Source organism: Rhinolophus sinicus, chromosome 15, assembly GCF_057876585.1.
Source record: "Rhinolophus sinicus isolate RSI-liver-muscle chromosome 15, RSI-T2T, whole genome shotgun sequence".
Classification (NCBI taxonomy): Eukaryota; Metazoa; Chordata; class Mammalia; order Chiroptera; family Rhinolophidae; genus Rhinolophus; species Rhinolophus sinicus.
In genome coordinates this window covers 96,263,929-96,280,325 of record NC_142515.1, presented here as the reverse complement: position 1 = coordinate 96,280,325, position 16,397 = coordinate 96,263,929, and the positions used below count along the sequence as shown (strand labels likewise).

Sequence of the window (16,397 nt, the reverse complement as noted above, 5' to 3'; positions counted from 1 at the left end):
ACTCTCAAGATCCATGTTGTTGTAAATGGCAATATTTCATCTTTTTTGAGGCCAAGTAGTAATCCAATGTGTATGTATATATGTACCAATCTTCTTTATCCACTCATCCATCAATGGACACTGGGGGTGCAGATATCTTTTTGAATTAATTATATCATAGTCTTCAGATAAATACCCAAAAGAAAAATTGCTGGATTATATTGAATTATAATGTTGTACACCTAAAACATATATAATGTTATTAACCAATGTTACAGAAAGAAAGAAAGAAAGAAAGAAAGAAAGAAAGAAAGAAAGGAAGGGAAGGGAAGGGAAGGGAAGGGAAGGGAAGGGAAGGGAAGGGAAGGGAAGGGAAGGGAAGGGAAGGGAAGGGAAGGGAAGGGAAGGGAAGGGAAGGGAAGGGAAGGGAAGGGAAGGGAAGGGAAGGGAAGGGAAGGGAAGGGAAGGGAAGGGAAGGGAAGGGAAGGGAAGGGAAGGGAAGGGAAGGGAAGGGAAGGGAAGGGAAGGGAAGGGAAGGGAAAAGGAAAAGGAAAAGGAAAAGGAAAAGGAAAAGGAAAGAAAAACACAGGTATATTCCACAGACTATCTCCCTGGTCACACTTTCCCAGTACAATGCAGTCTTTGGGTGATAATGCCCAAATTTCATAAGATGTGTATATCTCTCAATAAAATGTCTTCTGGCTACACAGGAAAAGTTTATATTTACCTTAAGCTAAATGCAAGATTTCAAATAAAACAATGTGTAGAAAATGTGCCCGAAGTGATAACAGATGTAAAAGTGTCTCAGGTATCACTGGTGATAAGAGAGGTTATCATAATATCACACTCAACGTGAGTCATTCCTTGCTTTGTGTACTTGTCCTGAATTTGTTTCCTCAGGGCTTTCTACATTTTGGCAAAAGCAAAGGTTAATTTTCTACAGTGAGCCCTCCAAAAGTTGAGAGAGTGAAGAAAATCTTGGAAAAGTAAGCAAAGGAATAGAAATATGACCTCATACCAAACAACTGTTAGCAACTATGTCCATTTTGCAATCAACAGGAAGGAATGTTTTAAGTATTTCATATCCTCATACGATAATTTATTACTGATACATAAACCTTTTGTTTTTAGCTACATTTCAGGAAATTGGTTGAGACCTTTGGATTGATTATAATACAAGCTTTCTCATTTAAGATAATAAAATATAGGATCCAGTGGACAGTTTTGTGTACATTTGCTTTTTGGAAGTAACTGACATTAAGCAGTAGATACCTGAATTAAGAAAATGCAAGAGTGGCTAGCATTTGGAAATGGCAAACGTATGAAGGTGGTATACAAATGATTAATCTTTGAGGCACACATCTGGAATACTAATATTTTCTTGGCCATCTTTTTCTCTTACTCTGTTCTTTAGAACAAATGACTCATCACAAATAAGTTTAATCATGGCTTATTCCATTCATTCATCCATCCATCCATCCATCCATCCATCCATCCATCCATCCATCCACCCATCCATCCATCCATCTTTGGAGCAAGTAAACGTGCTAGGTTTAAGGATCACCTTTTGACCACTTTTCCATATCTTTATTTCTTTTTCCAAACCTCTGTCTGCTCCAGCCCTTCCTGTTCAATAAACATTGGTGTGTCCATGTTCCTGGACTAGCAGTTATATAGAAATAAATACAGCAGATTCCTTGCCATCAAGAAACTCATGGTCGGGATGGCTGGATGGCTCAGTTGGTAACAGTGCGAGCTCTTAACAAAAAGGTTGCAGGTTCCATTCCTGCCTGGGATGGTTGGCTGCCCCCGCAGCATCTAAAGATTGAAAATGGCACCTGGACTTGGAGCTGAGCTGCACCCTCCACAACTATATTGAAGGACAACAACTTGGAGATGGGCCCTGGAGAAACATACTGGTCCCCAATATTCCCAATAAATTTACAAAACAAAAGAAAAGAAACACATAGTTCATGGTAATGTGCCTTAAAATGTGATCTATGAACTGTTATTGGTACTTGAGGAAAAAGAAACTTGGCATAAATCAGCAACATCACTAAGCTTTAGTTCAACTGACATTTATTTCATAACAATATTTTCTCAATGTGGGAAGTCGTGTGTTGAATTGATTTCTGGAGCAAGCTGTTCATCTCCACGCAGACTGTCACCACTGCTCTGAGTACTGGTTTAGAGTCTACTTAGAAAGTAGATTTCATGACAAATATCAAATCCAATTGGGAAGGTCTAGTTGCATGGTGTGCTGAGTTGAGAAACTCCATTTAGGCTCAGACGTAGAAGGTACTGAGATGGATTACTAATGTCTGCCATGGGCAGTGGTCGCATGGTACAAGGAATTTGCTAATAGGTACCTTCTGTAGATCAGTTCCTGAAAATATGTTCCTTTCATTCCTGCTTCCATCCTGGTTCCATCTTGTTGCTACCTGTCTGACTCAGCTTTGGTTTGAGCAGCATTGTTGGTAACTCACTCTGCCTCGGCCTTGTCTGTAACTTCCTGCCGTGGGCTACTTCAAGGTAGCCTGTCTCTTTGGTCTCTGCCCTTACCCCCAGCTCTGGCCATGGACACACAATAAACTCATGGACATGAGAATAATCTGCCTCTATACTAATTTATCGTCTGATCTTAGAAGCCCCTCAAGAATGGAATTTAGAGGAAAAAATGCCCTGACCCAGGGAAGCTGCCTCCTGGCTGTCCCACCACCATCACTGCCTCATTACTTAACTCAGGAGAAATCTTCTGGACATCAGAATTTTTTCTGAATGTAGGGTCAATTTGCTGTAATGAATTCCCATATCTCTTCCTCCTGAGGAGATATAAACAAAAAGAATTGGATCTCAGTCACATTCACTTATCCAATCAGTGCTGCCCATTTTTCCCTTGGTAGAGAGATGAGTAATGTTTGTCCACAGTTCTCCAGGGACAATCCAAATATCAAGGGCTCTAGGCTCCCACTGCAACTAATTTTCTCTCTAGCAGAAATGGAGATGCAGAGGGGTTTCTGATACAACAGCTCTCCTTGGAGGCTCCATCCCCAGATGGTGACATCTGTCTCTGCCTACACAGAGGCAGCACTGGTTAAGTAAGTGCATAATGCTGTAACCCAGAGAGATTTTATCATGGTTTTTCTTGGAATGAGAGTGGTTCACATGCTCATGACGTGTTGAGAAAGATCCTCACTCTGCACACAGACCTGCTGAGTGGAGTGGAGGTGAGAACTTGGAACCCAGCCTTGTGAGGATTGGGGTCCCAGGCATGATTTAGACATTGGACATCAGTGGCAGGGTGATCCAAAGAATTGCTGATGTTGTTTTCCACAGACAGGGTGGGTTGAGTGTATACAGGTATTTGAATGGAAAGATGGATTTTTGTCTACCTCTTTGATCTGAGCAATCTACAGGCAAATGTCTTATTAGGCTGAATGCTTATTCTTCCCTTATCTGTCTTCATTGCTATGAACCCAAGAAAGTCAGGCCTCTAGATGGCAGGAAGTCATCTATGTTGACGTTCAACCCATGTTGAAGGTTAACTCCTGTTAACCTTCCATAAAAGCTGTTGGAAGCATCCAGGCATGGGCACCTGACCTTGGTCATGGGGCTGATACCAGAACAACCTCTCTGGCATGGATTGGGGTCATCTTCAGCTCACCTTCTGAGGCCTGGCCATCCACAACAGTGATCAGCCCCCTAGAGGAGTTCTCAGTTCTGAACTCCTGGGCAGAAGAGCTCAGTACTAACTTCAAGAAAGATGCCACAAAAGAGTTGAGGGTGCCTAGGATTTGGAATCAGATGGGAGCTCAAACTGTATCCCGTCCTCTTTAGCAGCTGTGTGACTTTAGGTTGGTTACTTACCCTCTCTCAGCCCCTGGGTCAATACCATTAATTCCAACAAAAATATTGTTTCCCTTGCAGAATGTATTCATTCACCAACTCCTTATTGAGTAAGCTCTGCTGTGGATCCTTGAGCTGGGGTAATTGGAAGTGAGCATTAAGTAACAGTAATCGACTGTGTCCTACAAACTTCCATTTGGTTAATTAGGTGGCCAAGGGTCCAGATCATGCCTGGTCAGAGTGGAGAGATGTGAAAGTTTTATTGGCAACAAGAAGGTGAGTCATGCTGGCACCTTCCCCCTGGCCATTCAGCATCAGCAAAGGGACCCCCAGACCCAGATTTGACATCACTCAGGAAAATGGGGAAAGCAAGAGGTGAAATCACAACTTGGAAACTTGCCGAAGGGGCTCCTCTTCCACGCACATAAGAAGTATTGATTTAGTAGTCCCAGTGAGAGGATCCAGATTAAAGTGAGTCATGGCTAGCTCTGCCCAGCCCTGCCTGTCTGACTGACTGACAGGGAAAGGTTGGACGGAAACATTCTTTTCCAAAAGAGGTCTTGGGGGGAAAGAATTTAACAGCTCAGGACACAAGCGGATCACAGCCAGAATCTCTAGCCACAGAGGAACTGCTGGTTAGAAACTGCAAGAATCCAGGGCTGTGCCTTTTAAAGAAGATGGATCAATAATCAGTGGGACAACCTGGGCACCCTGGAAGGAAAGGTATGTTTATGGGCATCAGTACAGTGCGTGTGTGTGTGTGTGTGTGTGTGTGTGTGTGTGTGTTACAAACCTATTACAGTGTCTTGGGGGGAGTGTGTTGAATGCAAAGGGAATAACCAGGGCTTTGGAATCAGATCCCTCTTTTGTTCAAATCTTGGCTCTGTTACTTCCTTGTTGGGTGATGCTGGACAAGTCACTACACTTCTCTAAACCTCTGTCTTCTCATTCAAAAAGATACAGATAATATCTACAGGTAGTGTTTCTTTTTTCATTGTGATAAAATATACATAACAAAATTTACCATCTTAACCACTTTTAAGTGTACTTTGCCATTAAGTACATTCACATAGTTGTGCAACCATTCCCACCATCCATCTGCAGGACCTGAGAATTAAAGTGTAAAACACCTTATGCCTCCTATACAGTCAGCGCTCAACTGGCATCAGCTCCTTTCAGAGAGAGGATATGTGAGTGGATAGAGCAAGTGTCCTTTGGACAGTTAAGTAGCCCTTGATAGGAGTCTGCAGTAAAAGCTCTTTACCGGCTGGGAGACTTGGTGATTTGGGGATTGGTTGGTTATAAGTTGGCAGTCAGGATTAGGTTTGTTTTTTCTGTATGAAGACATAGAAATAATGAGGTATTCCCAGGGTTTTTGCTGGGTCTGAGCTTAATACAATTTTAGAATAAACACCTGTCAGAGGAATTGCTGATTAAAGCCACTGCAGGTCACAATTATCCTGTCTCTAAGCCAAAGGTTCTCAACCGGGGTGATTCTTCCTCTCTGGGGAATGTTTGACCACGTACGGAGCCATTTTTTGTTTTCATGTCTAGGGGTGGAAGGGAGTGCAACTGGTATTAAGTGGGTTGAGGCCAGGGACGCTGCTAAACTTCGTGCAAAGCACAAAACATTTCCCCTCTGCAAACTTATCTGTCTCCAAATAATGTTAAGGTGGAAAAACCCTCTTGTAAACCAATGGAGTTAGGGATGAAGGAACTTTTAGAGACCCTGCTATGGGATCTCAGAGGCCAGAGATGCAGTATGTGAGTTCCTACCCAGGAAGTACAAGGACACCATAGAGGAGCACTAAAGAGGATGATCTAGACAGAGTCAGGCTTGACCACAGAAGAGGCCGTAATATTGAACCTAGTGGACCCCCCCTTACCCATGAGGGACATGTTCCAAGACCCTAGGGGATGCCTGAAACGGCAAATAGTACCCAAACTATATATATTATATGGTTTATAATGTATTCTATTATATATATATACTTTCACTTAAAGGAAGCACTTTATGGCTTCTCTTTGGTATATCTGAATTTCCAGCTTCACTACTCTTGCACTTTGAGGCCATTATTAAGTAAAATAAGGGTTACATGAACACAAGCACTGTGATACTAAGATAGTTGATTGAATAACCAAGTCTGCCACTAAATGACTAGTGGTGGGTAGCATATACAGTGTGGACACACTGGACAAAGGGGTGATTCATGTCCTGGGCTGGACAGAATAGGATGGTGTGAGAATTAATCACGCTACTCAGAATGGTGTACAATTTAAACCTTGGGAATTGTTTATTTCTGGACTTTTCCATTTAATATTTTTAGACCATGGTCATGTAACTTAAGGTAAGGGGGGACTATTGTAATAACAATAGCAGCTAATAGTGATGAGAATGTCCTATGTGTCTGGCATTGAGCTAAGCACTGATCATTTAACCAGTACTCTTTAATGCTTTTGCCAAGAGCATTAGTAATAATTCTATAATTATACAATTTATAGATATAGTTAATATGTACTATAATTTACAATTTATTGAGCACTTGCCACATGGCAGGCACAAAGCTCTTAACATTTATCATTTCATTTCATCTTCACAACATCGCCTGTGACCCAGATTAATGCCACCCATTTTATGGATGAAGAAACTGAGGTTGAGTAGCTAGGTGTGGTCATGCTGTTAAAAAATACTTGAGCTGGGATCCAAGCTCATTTTAATCTTACTCCTGGGTATACTCTCCTAACCACCAATCCATACAACCCATATACTAAATTTCTTCTGCCTGGAACAACTTTCCCTCCTCTAGCTGCCTGGGAAACTCCTACCTGAACTGCAAAACTCAGTTACAATGCCTCCTCCTCTGTGAAGCCTTTCCTTATCTGACACCAGGAAGGGGTTCATTTCCTGAGTACCCAAAGCATTGTGCATGTGTCTATTATATTGCTTATCAAACTATTCTGAAATGATGTGAACAATGTTCACTTCCCCTCAAACTCTAAATTTTATAACCACAGGGCTAAGTTATCTTTCTCTTTTATGTCATTGACTGACTTTGGAGAATGCCACCAATGAGGCAGCCCATTCCATTTTTGGTTGGATTTCACTGTTAGAAAGTTCCTTGTTAGGGTGAACCACACAGCCATCCTCTTTAACATACACCTCCCAATAGCAGGAAGCAGTTTGTTCTACCGCATCCCGCTCATTGAAGCTTTTCAGATACTGAGGGCATCTGTCATTTGTCCCAAGAATCTTCCCTGACCACGTCATGTGGTGTCCCCAGCCATTTCCTACAGAAAATTCTACAAAGTTCCCTCACTGTACTTCCCTCTTTCACAAAAATCTTGTTCATTTATCTCCTTGTTTGTCATTTGTACCCTGACAGAAACTGTGGGGTCTAGGGAAGCGGGACCTTGCTTGGTGATTCACCTTTGTATGTCTTATGCTCAGCCCAGAGTGTGACAAACTTTGTTGAAAGCATAGGTGAACAATAGTTTGGGGGCTTGAATGTAATAGGAAAATCAGAATGGTAAGAAATTAAAGACAGCCTTGAAGGTCATCTCAGTAAAGATGGCAGCCTTAGGACGAAGAGCTCTAGTGAGGACCTCAATAGACTCCACTTGCTTTTAAATGACCTGTCTTGCTGCCTCTCTAACTATCCGCAGTTGGGAATAAACATTTTTCTGGTCCTGCATTGTCAACTGTTGGAATTATGTGTGCTGTATTGTATTCCAGGGCAATCTGGGTTTACCTGGGGGCTTGGAGGTTGCCAAGGGAATTAAGTATTCCTGATGAAAGTGTGCAGCTCCTTTTCATGGCCATCTTTTTTGTCCACCTCATTCACTCAGGCAATATTTATTAGAGACTCACAATCTTCAAGGCCCGGTGCCTTACTCTAGTCCTTGAAATTGACTCAGATTACCCACAGGTTGCTACTCCCCCATCCAATGCAATAAAGTCACCAATAATAGCTGAGCTCATTGACAACTGTCCTACCCACCTAACCCCAGGCCATTTGATCTCCAACATGGACCCAAGTGCCTCTATGACTCAGATTCCCTAGATTCACATCTTCCATTTGACTCTAGTGCTGGCTCATAATACATTTCTCTTTGCTCCAAATTCTCATCCAGGTATTTGGACCGAGGCCCATTTCTCTGTTTTCTTGCTAAGATTGTTGCTTCAGCTCCATCATCCCCTATTTCACCTCCCAGCCTTTTCAAATCTCAACTCTGCTTTGCGCCCAGAACCACTGAGATGAGGGCTATTGAAATGTTCTACTGGAGCTATGTTAGTGTCTTTGATGTGGACCTCAAAATTTGGACGAGTCAGTGGAAAGCTCTTGACTGGAGTATGGCCAAGTATCTTATTCAGAGATGCAAGTTACTGTTCTCTTACCCCATGCCTATGACAAGTATTACTGATTATGGCTTTCCTCCCTACTGATTCTAGTTGTGACCTCATAACTCTTCCCAAGATGACACTCTAGGCAGCCACTACCAAGAGACGGTCATTGGCAGGTGGGATTAAATGTTTGTGCCATTCCCACTCAAGCTTCTTCCATTGGTCTCCTGTTCTACCTGCAGCAAAGGTATGTCATGTGAAACATGGGGGATATGAATATGAATCAATCAGTGACCTCTGACTTCCTTTTGGTGGGCCTCTTCAGTCACTCAGGGTCACCTCAGCTACTCTTCTCCCTGGTGGCTGCCATGTTTATCATGGGCCTCCTGAGCAACACTGTCCTGCTCTTCCTGATCTGCATGGATTCCCGGCTCCACACACCCATGTACTTTATGCTCAGTCAACTTTCCTTGTTTGATGTTGGCTTCCCCCTGGTCACCATCCCCAAGATGGCATCAGAATTCCTGCAGGAAGAAGGTTCCATCTCCTTTGGGGGTTGTGCAGCTCAAATATTCTTCCTTACAATGATGGGTGTGGCTGAGGGCATCCTATTGGCCCTTATGTCCTATGACCGTTATGTTGCTGTGTGCTACCCCCTGCAGTATCCTGTGCTTATGAGGCAGCAGGTGTGCTTGCTCATGGTGGGCTGTTCCTGGCTGGCAGGTGTGCTCAATGCCTCCATTCAGACCTCCATCACTCTGCACTTCTCCTACTGTGCCTCCCGCATTGTGGACCACTTCTTCTGTGAGGTGCCAGCCCTGCTGAAGCTCTCCTGTACAGACACTTCTGCCTATGAGTTGGCGCTGTCCGTCTCCGGGGTGCTGATCCTTGTGCTTCCCCTTTCCCTCATCGCCACTTCCTATTGCCATGTGTTGGGGGTTGTTCTACGCATGCACTCAGAGGAGGCCCGAAACAAGGCTTTCACCACCTGCTCTTCACACATCACAGTCGTGGGGCTCTTTTATGGTGCAGCTGTGTTCATGTACATGGTACCAGGTGCCTACCACAGCCCACAGCAGGACAACGTGGTCTCCCTCTTCTACAGCCTAGTCACCCCAATGCTTAACCCCCTCATCTACAGTCTGAGGAACCGGGAGGTGAGAATGGCTTTGGTTAAAGTGCTCAACAGAGCTGGGGTCAGGCCAAAGTGATGACCACATAGGGGGCTGCTGGTGTGGTTTCAGCCGTCCTCCACCCCACGCATCACCTCAACACACCCACTTGTAATGCAGCTACTAAGATCTTATGTTAAAGGCTGAGTGTCTAGCTTCTTCCCATCCCAAGACTAGCTGGGTTCATGTTTTCTCCCATGGATTTATGGAAATTAATGGTAGGATCCCCAATCACTTTTAGTATATTCTTTCCCTATTCTTTAGTACTATTTATATGAATGAAAGGCCCTACTTTGTAAAGTTGAGATCTCCCTATTAATGAATGTCTTCATCTTCCCAGACTGTAATGATAAAATTGTGTGACTTAAACAACAGAAATTTACTTTCTCACAGTTCTGGAGGCTGAGAAATCTAAGATCAAGGCACCAGCTTATTCTATTCCTGGTAAGGGCTCTCTTCCTGGCTTGTAGACAACTGCTTTCTCACTGTGTCCTTAGATGGCAGAGAGAGAGTGCTCTGGTGTCTCTTCCTCTTCTTATAAGTGCATCAGCCCTATGGAATGCCCTTATTATCTCATTTAACCTTTATTACTTCCTCACAGGACCTATTTCAAATACATTCACATTATAGGACTTCAGTATATGAATTTGGGGGGACACAAACATTCAGTCCACAACAGTGAATTAATCATTATAATTATTAACAATCATAATAATTAATAATACAAATATATTTTGTATAAGTAAGATATATAAATTATAATGATAAATATTAAGTAATTATAATAAGGTGAGATTAGTAAAAATAATTATATTAGTAACACTAACATTTGTTGAACACTTGATTTGACAATTGTACATCATTTTATTCTCTCAGCAACTTTGTAATGCAGAAACTGTGATGTTTTCTGGGTACAAAAAAATAATGAGTCTCCCAAAAGAAAGAGCCCCCAGTGGTTGCACATGGGGAAGTGCCAGAACTGGTATTTGAACCCAAGGTTTTCTGGTGGTAAAGACGCAATTCTTGAAATAATTGTGCTTTGTTCATTGTTGAGCAGATGATAACTGCAGTGAGTTCTATGTTTGTGTGTGTTGGGAGTTTGGACCAGGAAACATCAGAGTGACCACCTCGATATTAGGATATCCATTCTCTATCAAGGAGTATTTTGTCAAGGCCTTTTTACGTTAATTATTTCATTTTATTTTTTTGTTGAGAATTGGGAATAATTGACAAATATAATTATATATATTTAAAGTGTACAACGTGAATTTCCAGTCAAGATGGTCGAGTAGGTAAATGCTGTGCTTGCCTCCTCTCACAACCACATCAAAATAACGAATAAACTACAGAACAACATCACTGAGAATCTCCTGAAGTCTAGCTGAACAGAAGTCCTACAACTAAGGATATACAGAAGCCACATCAAGACTTGCAGGAGCAGCAGAGATATGGAACGGGCTGGTCCCATACCTGTGTGTGGTGGTTAAAAATCAGGAGGGCTGTCAGCTGAAGAGGTCCACCTTGAGGAGTGAGGGGTCCCAGTCCCACACCAGGTTCCCCAGCCTAGGGGTCCAGTGCTGGGAAGAAAAATCCTCACAACTTCTGGTGGTGAAAACAGGTAGAGATTGTGACTGAGTGAGATGAAGGCAGCTGGAGTCCCAGGCATTTCACTTAAAGGACCCACTCAAGGACTTACTCTCTGATTAACTAACTTGCTCTGGCTCCAGTGTGCTTGGGTAGCAGTAGGAAAGTTGCCAACGAGGAGGAACTGAATCTTCTGGCTCCAGGGTGAAAGCTAGAAGGACAGCTTTCTCCAGAAGTGCCGGCAGAGGCACTGTTCTTTTGTGGAGCCTTCCCCTCTCCCAGCATGCAGATGTAGGTGACCACCATATCTTAATCCCTATCAATCTGGCTAACATTGTTTGCCCCACCCTGGTGATTCTTTGAGACCCCACCCCATCCAATTTGTGGACCCACTCAAGCCACTTCTAGTAGCTTTTCCATACAAATGGCCTGTCTTGGCTCATACTGTGACTTTCCTAATCCTAAAAATCTCTCAAAAGTTCACAAAACCAAAACAAGCAACATCTGGCCTTGGCAGGCCCTGTACCCCTTGCTGAGCAGCTCCAAAGCCCAACACTAGCAGCATCCAGCTCAGTTCACGGCTTGGCCTCTCAAGGTACCTCCAAGCTCAAAGTGGGGGGCTGCCATCTGTGAATTTCTTTGTGGCTCATGCCAGGTGGCCCCAGGTAGGGCACAGGCTGCAGTTGAACTTGGCTTTCAGCAGGGCCCCCCCAGGAGGCCCTGGGGCCATCATGCCCAGTGCGTGGCTTCATATTAAACCAGAGCACCACCCATCTGCCTCCATAGACAACATACCCAAAGGGCAAACTTGGCAGGCACCATAGCCCTGCTAAAGTGAATCCTGCTTCATAGGGTCAAACCTGGCAAATCAGTTCCTCCACTGTAGTCATGGCCAGTCCTTACAACCAATCAGCCTGAGGGTCAATCCCTCCCATTAATGTGCAAACAGCAACCAAGGCTCAACTACAATAGGAGGGCACACACAACTCACACAAGGGATACACTTGGAGCACCCAGCTCAGGTGACCAGGGAGACTGTGCCACTGGGCCCTACAGAACACCTACCACATATAATCACTCTGCTAAGACTGAGAGGCCTAGCAGCTCTATCTAATACATAGAAACAAACACATGGAGGCAGCCAAAATGAGGAAAAAAAGAAATACATCCCAAATGAAATAGGAGAAAACTCCAGAAAAAGAACAAAACAAAATGGATGCAAGCAACCTACCAGGTATAGAGTTCAAAACAGTGGTTACAAGGATGCTCAAAGAACTTAATGGGAACTTCAACAAAGAGATAGCAAGAATAAAAAAGGACACAGAAACCATAAAAAAGAACCAGTCAGAAGTGAAGAATACAATAATGAAATGAAGAATGCACTAGAAGGAATGACCAGCAGACTAGATAAAGCAGAGGATCAAACAGCAATTTGGAAGACAAGGTAGCAGAAAACACCCAGTTGGAAAAGCAAAAAGAAAAATGAATCCAAACAAAATGAGAAACGTTTAAGAGACCTCTGGGACAATATCAAGCATAAAAACATTCACATCATAAGGACACCTAAAGGAGAAGAGAGAAAGCAAGTGATTATAAACATATTTGAAGAAATAATGACTTGAAAATTTTCCTAACCTGGTGAAAGAAATAGATATACAAGCCCAGGAAGCGCAGAAAGTCCCAAACAAGATGAATCCAAACAGGCCCACACCAAGACACATTATAATTAGAATGGCAAAGGTGAAAGATAAAGAGAGAATCCTAAAAGCAGCAAGAGAAAGGCAACTAGTAATTTATAAGGGAGCTCCCATAAGATTGTCAGCTGATTTCTCAACAGAAGTTTTGCAGGCCAGAAGGGACTGACACAAAAAATTCAAAGTGATGAAAAGCAAGGACCTACAACCGAAATTACTCTACCCAGCAAAGCTATCATTTAGAATTGAAGAATAGATAAAGAGCTTCCCAGACAAGAAAAAGCTAAAGGAGTTCATCACCACCAAACCAGTATTACAAGGAAAGTTAAAGGGATGTCTTTAAGATTTTTTAAAAAAGTCAAAATTATGAATAATAAAATAACAATAGCTACATATCTGTCAACAACTATGTTAAATGTTAATGTATTAAATGCTCCACTCAAAAGATATAGGAGGACTGAATGGATAAGAAAAGAAGATCCTGACATATGCTACCTACAAGAGACTAACTTCAGATCAAAAGACACACACAGACTGAAAGTAAAGGAATGGAAAAAGATATTCCATGAAAATGGAAATGAAGACAGCAACAACAACAACAACAACAAAAGCTGGACTAGCAATACTTACACCAAACAATATAGACTTTAAAACAAAGGCTATATGAGGAGACAAAGAATGAGCCTGTAATCCCACTTCAGGGTATTTATCTGAAGAAACCTAAATGCTACTTTGAGGGGACGTGTGCATACATATGTTCATTGCAGCATTGTTTACAATGGCTAAGATGTGGAGGCACCCTGGTTGTCTGTCAATGGAAGAATGGATAAAGAGGAGGTGATATATATATATATATATATATATATATATATATATATATATATATATATGCATATACATATGTGTATATATATATATATATATACACACATACATATACGTATATACAATGGAATATTGATTGGCCTTAGAAGGGAATGGGTTCTTGCAGTGGCATGGATGGACCTGGGCGGTATTGTGCTGAGCGGTGTGTCAAACAGAAAAAGACAGATGCAATGGGATTTTGCTTATATGTGGAATCTAAAGAACAAAATAAACAAAACAGAAACAAACTCATAGATACAGAGAACATATTGATGGTTACCAGATAGGAGGGGGTTGGGGGTGAGTGGAAAAGGGGAAGGCTATTAAGACATACAAATTGGTTGTTACACAGTAATCATAGGGATGTAGGGTATAGCATAAGGAATATAGTCAATAATATTGTAATAACTATGTATGTTGTCATATTGGTACTAGATTTGTTGGGGTGATAGATGGGTAGGGGTTCAGGGCAGGGTGAAAAAGGTGAAGGGATTAAGAAGTACAATCCGATAGTTACAAAATAGTCAAGGGGATGTATTACAGAATTGTACACCTGAAACCTATGTAACTTTACCAACCATTGTCACCCCAATGAACTTTAATTAAAAAAAACAAAAACAAAATCGTCATGGGGATGTAAAGCACAGGGAATATAGTCAATAATGTGGTAATAACTATGTACAGTGCCAGGTGAGCACTAGACTAGTCAGGGGGATCATTTGTTAAATGATAGAAATGTCTAACCTCTATGCTATACACCTGAAATATAAAATAATATTTAATGTCAACTGTAATTGAAAAATTTTAAAAGGGGGGGGGAAGGTGAAGGGGAACAAGAGGACCAAATTTCCAGGTGTAAAACAAATAAGTCATGGGGATGTAATGTACAGCATGGGGAATATACTCAATAAGACTGTGATAGTGTGGTATGGTGTCAGATGGTTGCTGGACTTATAGTGATCACTTCTTTAGGTATATAAATGTTGAATAACTATACTGTACACCCGAAAGTAATATAACATTGTATGTTAGCTACATTTTAATAAAAATATTTTTTAAAAAGTTAGTGTGTGTGTGGGTGTACACCATACACCAAATATACCCTTCCATATATCCTGAAAGCCTTAAGCTTTAATCACATATGGTCAGAATTTTTATTATGTTTACATGTACTATGAACATAAGTACCTTACAGATTTCAACCACTGCTTTGAAGATACCCTTCACATTTTCCTTTGTTTATTTGCATACTATTCAGTCATCATCCTTCATTTTACTTAGCATCTCAAAGCACTGACTGAGATTTCATATAATATTTCCACAGTTGAATAATTCCAGGCAAATTTGCAGGTCATTTATATAAAAATAATGCTTTGTACCACAATATATTATTAATTTGCTGAAAAGTGGTCCCACTCCTGGACTCAAGTGCCCGGAATTGGATGAACCACAGTGGGTGGTTCATAACAAATTCTTGTGATTTCTCTGTTGGCCCATATTTATTGTTTTAAATAGATACTTCCAGTAGTGTGCTTAATTATCACCTCATTAGATTCTTTAACCTAGAAACTAAAACCTTCTACCCAACCAAATATTAAGGCATGGTAAGAATATCCTTGGGCATACAAATTCTTAGAATTATTAATACACAGAAACGTGTATTGGAAAGATTTTGGATAAAGTGGGTAATCAAAAGGAGAGAAAAACCCAGGGGATGTTTTCATTCATTTACAAAATAACCTTGGTAATATTTGGTAAACACTGTAAAAGAGGAACGATAATCATAGTAACCCATAACTAGATGTCTAGGTAATATCAGCACAGTGAGGGTTGGGGGAGACATAGTGACGACCTTCTACTGAAGATCAAAATTCTCTTATGGGCAAGAAATAACAGACACCTTCTCAAAGCTGTGAATAATGTGTAAAATGATGACCAATGAACCTATTTTCCCCTGCAGACACCTCAATTTGTGTGTAGCCAGCACTGTGGTCCAGGATTGAGGAAAATTCCAGAGGAAGGAAAGTCTAACTGTTGTCTTGTAGTGTTTTTTGCTCAGGGAGAGAAATTTCCAATCAGACAGGAAGAAAATACACAACTACCCTATGATAACTCTACACCATAAATATTTCCAAATAAAAAGGAAACCAGGGGAGTTGGCAACAGGGTCATAGTGCACCTTTGTTCTTGATTCATGCATTCATGCATTCTTTCAGTAGATACAGTTTATAATCACTACTGCCACCTCTACTCTCACTACTGTCAGAGTTGACTGAAATGTAAACTCTGGTCTGGCTGTGCTTATCCTATTAGGCTCCACAGTGGCACAAATTGCACCTTTCCTTACCATCTAGGACTGAGTGAGACAATCTCTTTCTGTGATGTCACAGCAGACCATGCTAAAGTCTGCCATGAAATATAACACATGCAATTATCAAGGCAACCTATGAGTGTCTTGAAAGCTTGAGACCTATACTTTTCATACCCAGCTGATAAGCACAGAGCAAGTGCATATTGTTATAAAAATGTTTTATTACTTTATGTATCAGGTTCTGAACACTGTTCAAGATATCAAATGTGCATAATTAATTCCCAGACCCTTCCCTTTGGAATACTATAATACAGTAGGGAAGAGTAATGTGTAAAAAAAAAAAAAAGAAGAAGAAGAAAAATGAAGACACAACATTTTAATAAAAGCCACAACCTAGAACCTCTAAAAAGTAGCTGTTACATGAGATATAATTCAAGGAATTATATATCAAAACAAAATGTGTTATTGTAAAATATAAACTGTAGAAGGATTAAATAATTCTTTTATTTTCTAAAATATAAAAAACATAATAATTTGAATTTTCCCATAGATACTATGCAATTCCAATTATCTTAACAGTAGGACTCATAGGGTTTCAATCACTT

General features: G+C 41.2%; 1 protein-coding gene across 1 annotated transcript; it reads left to right on the top strand.

Annotated features, from left to right (window-relative positions):
- Positions 1 to 8,430: 8,430 nt before the first annotated feature.
- On the top strand, positions 8,431 to 9,378 carry LOC109454325 (olfactory receptor 2Z1-like). The gene has a single exon (XM_019744824.3). The coding sequence runs from the start codon at positions 8,431 to 8,433 to the stop codon at positions 9,376 to 9,378; it is 948 nt and encodes a 315-aa protein (XP_019600383.3).
- Positions 9,379 to 16,397: the final 7,019 nt, after the last annotated feature.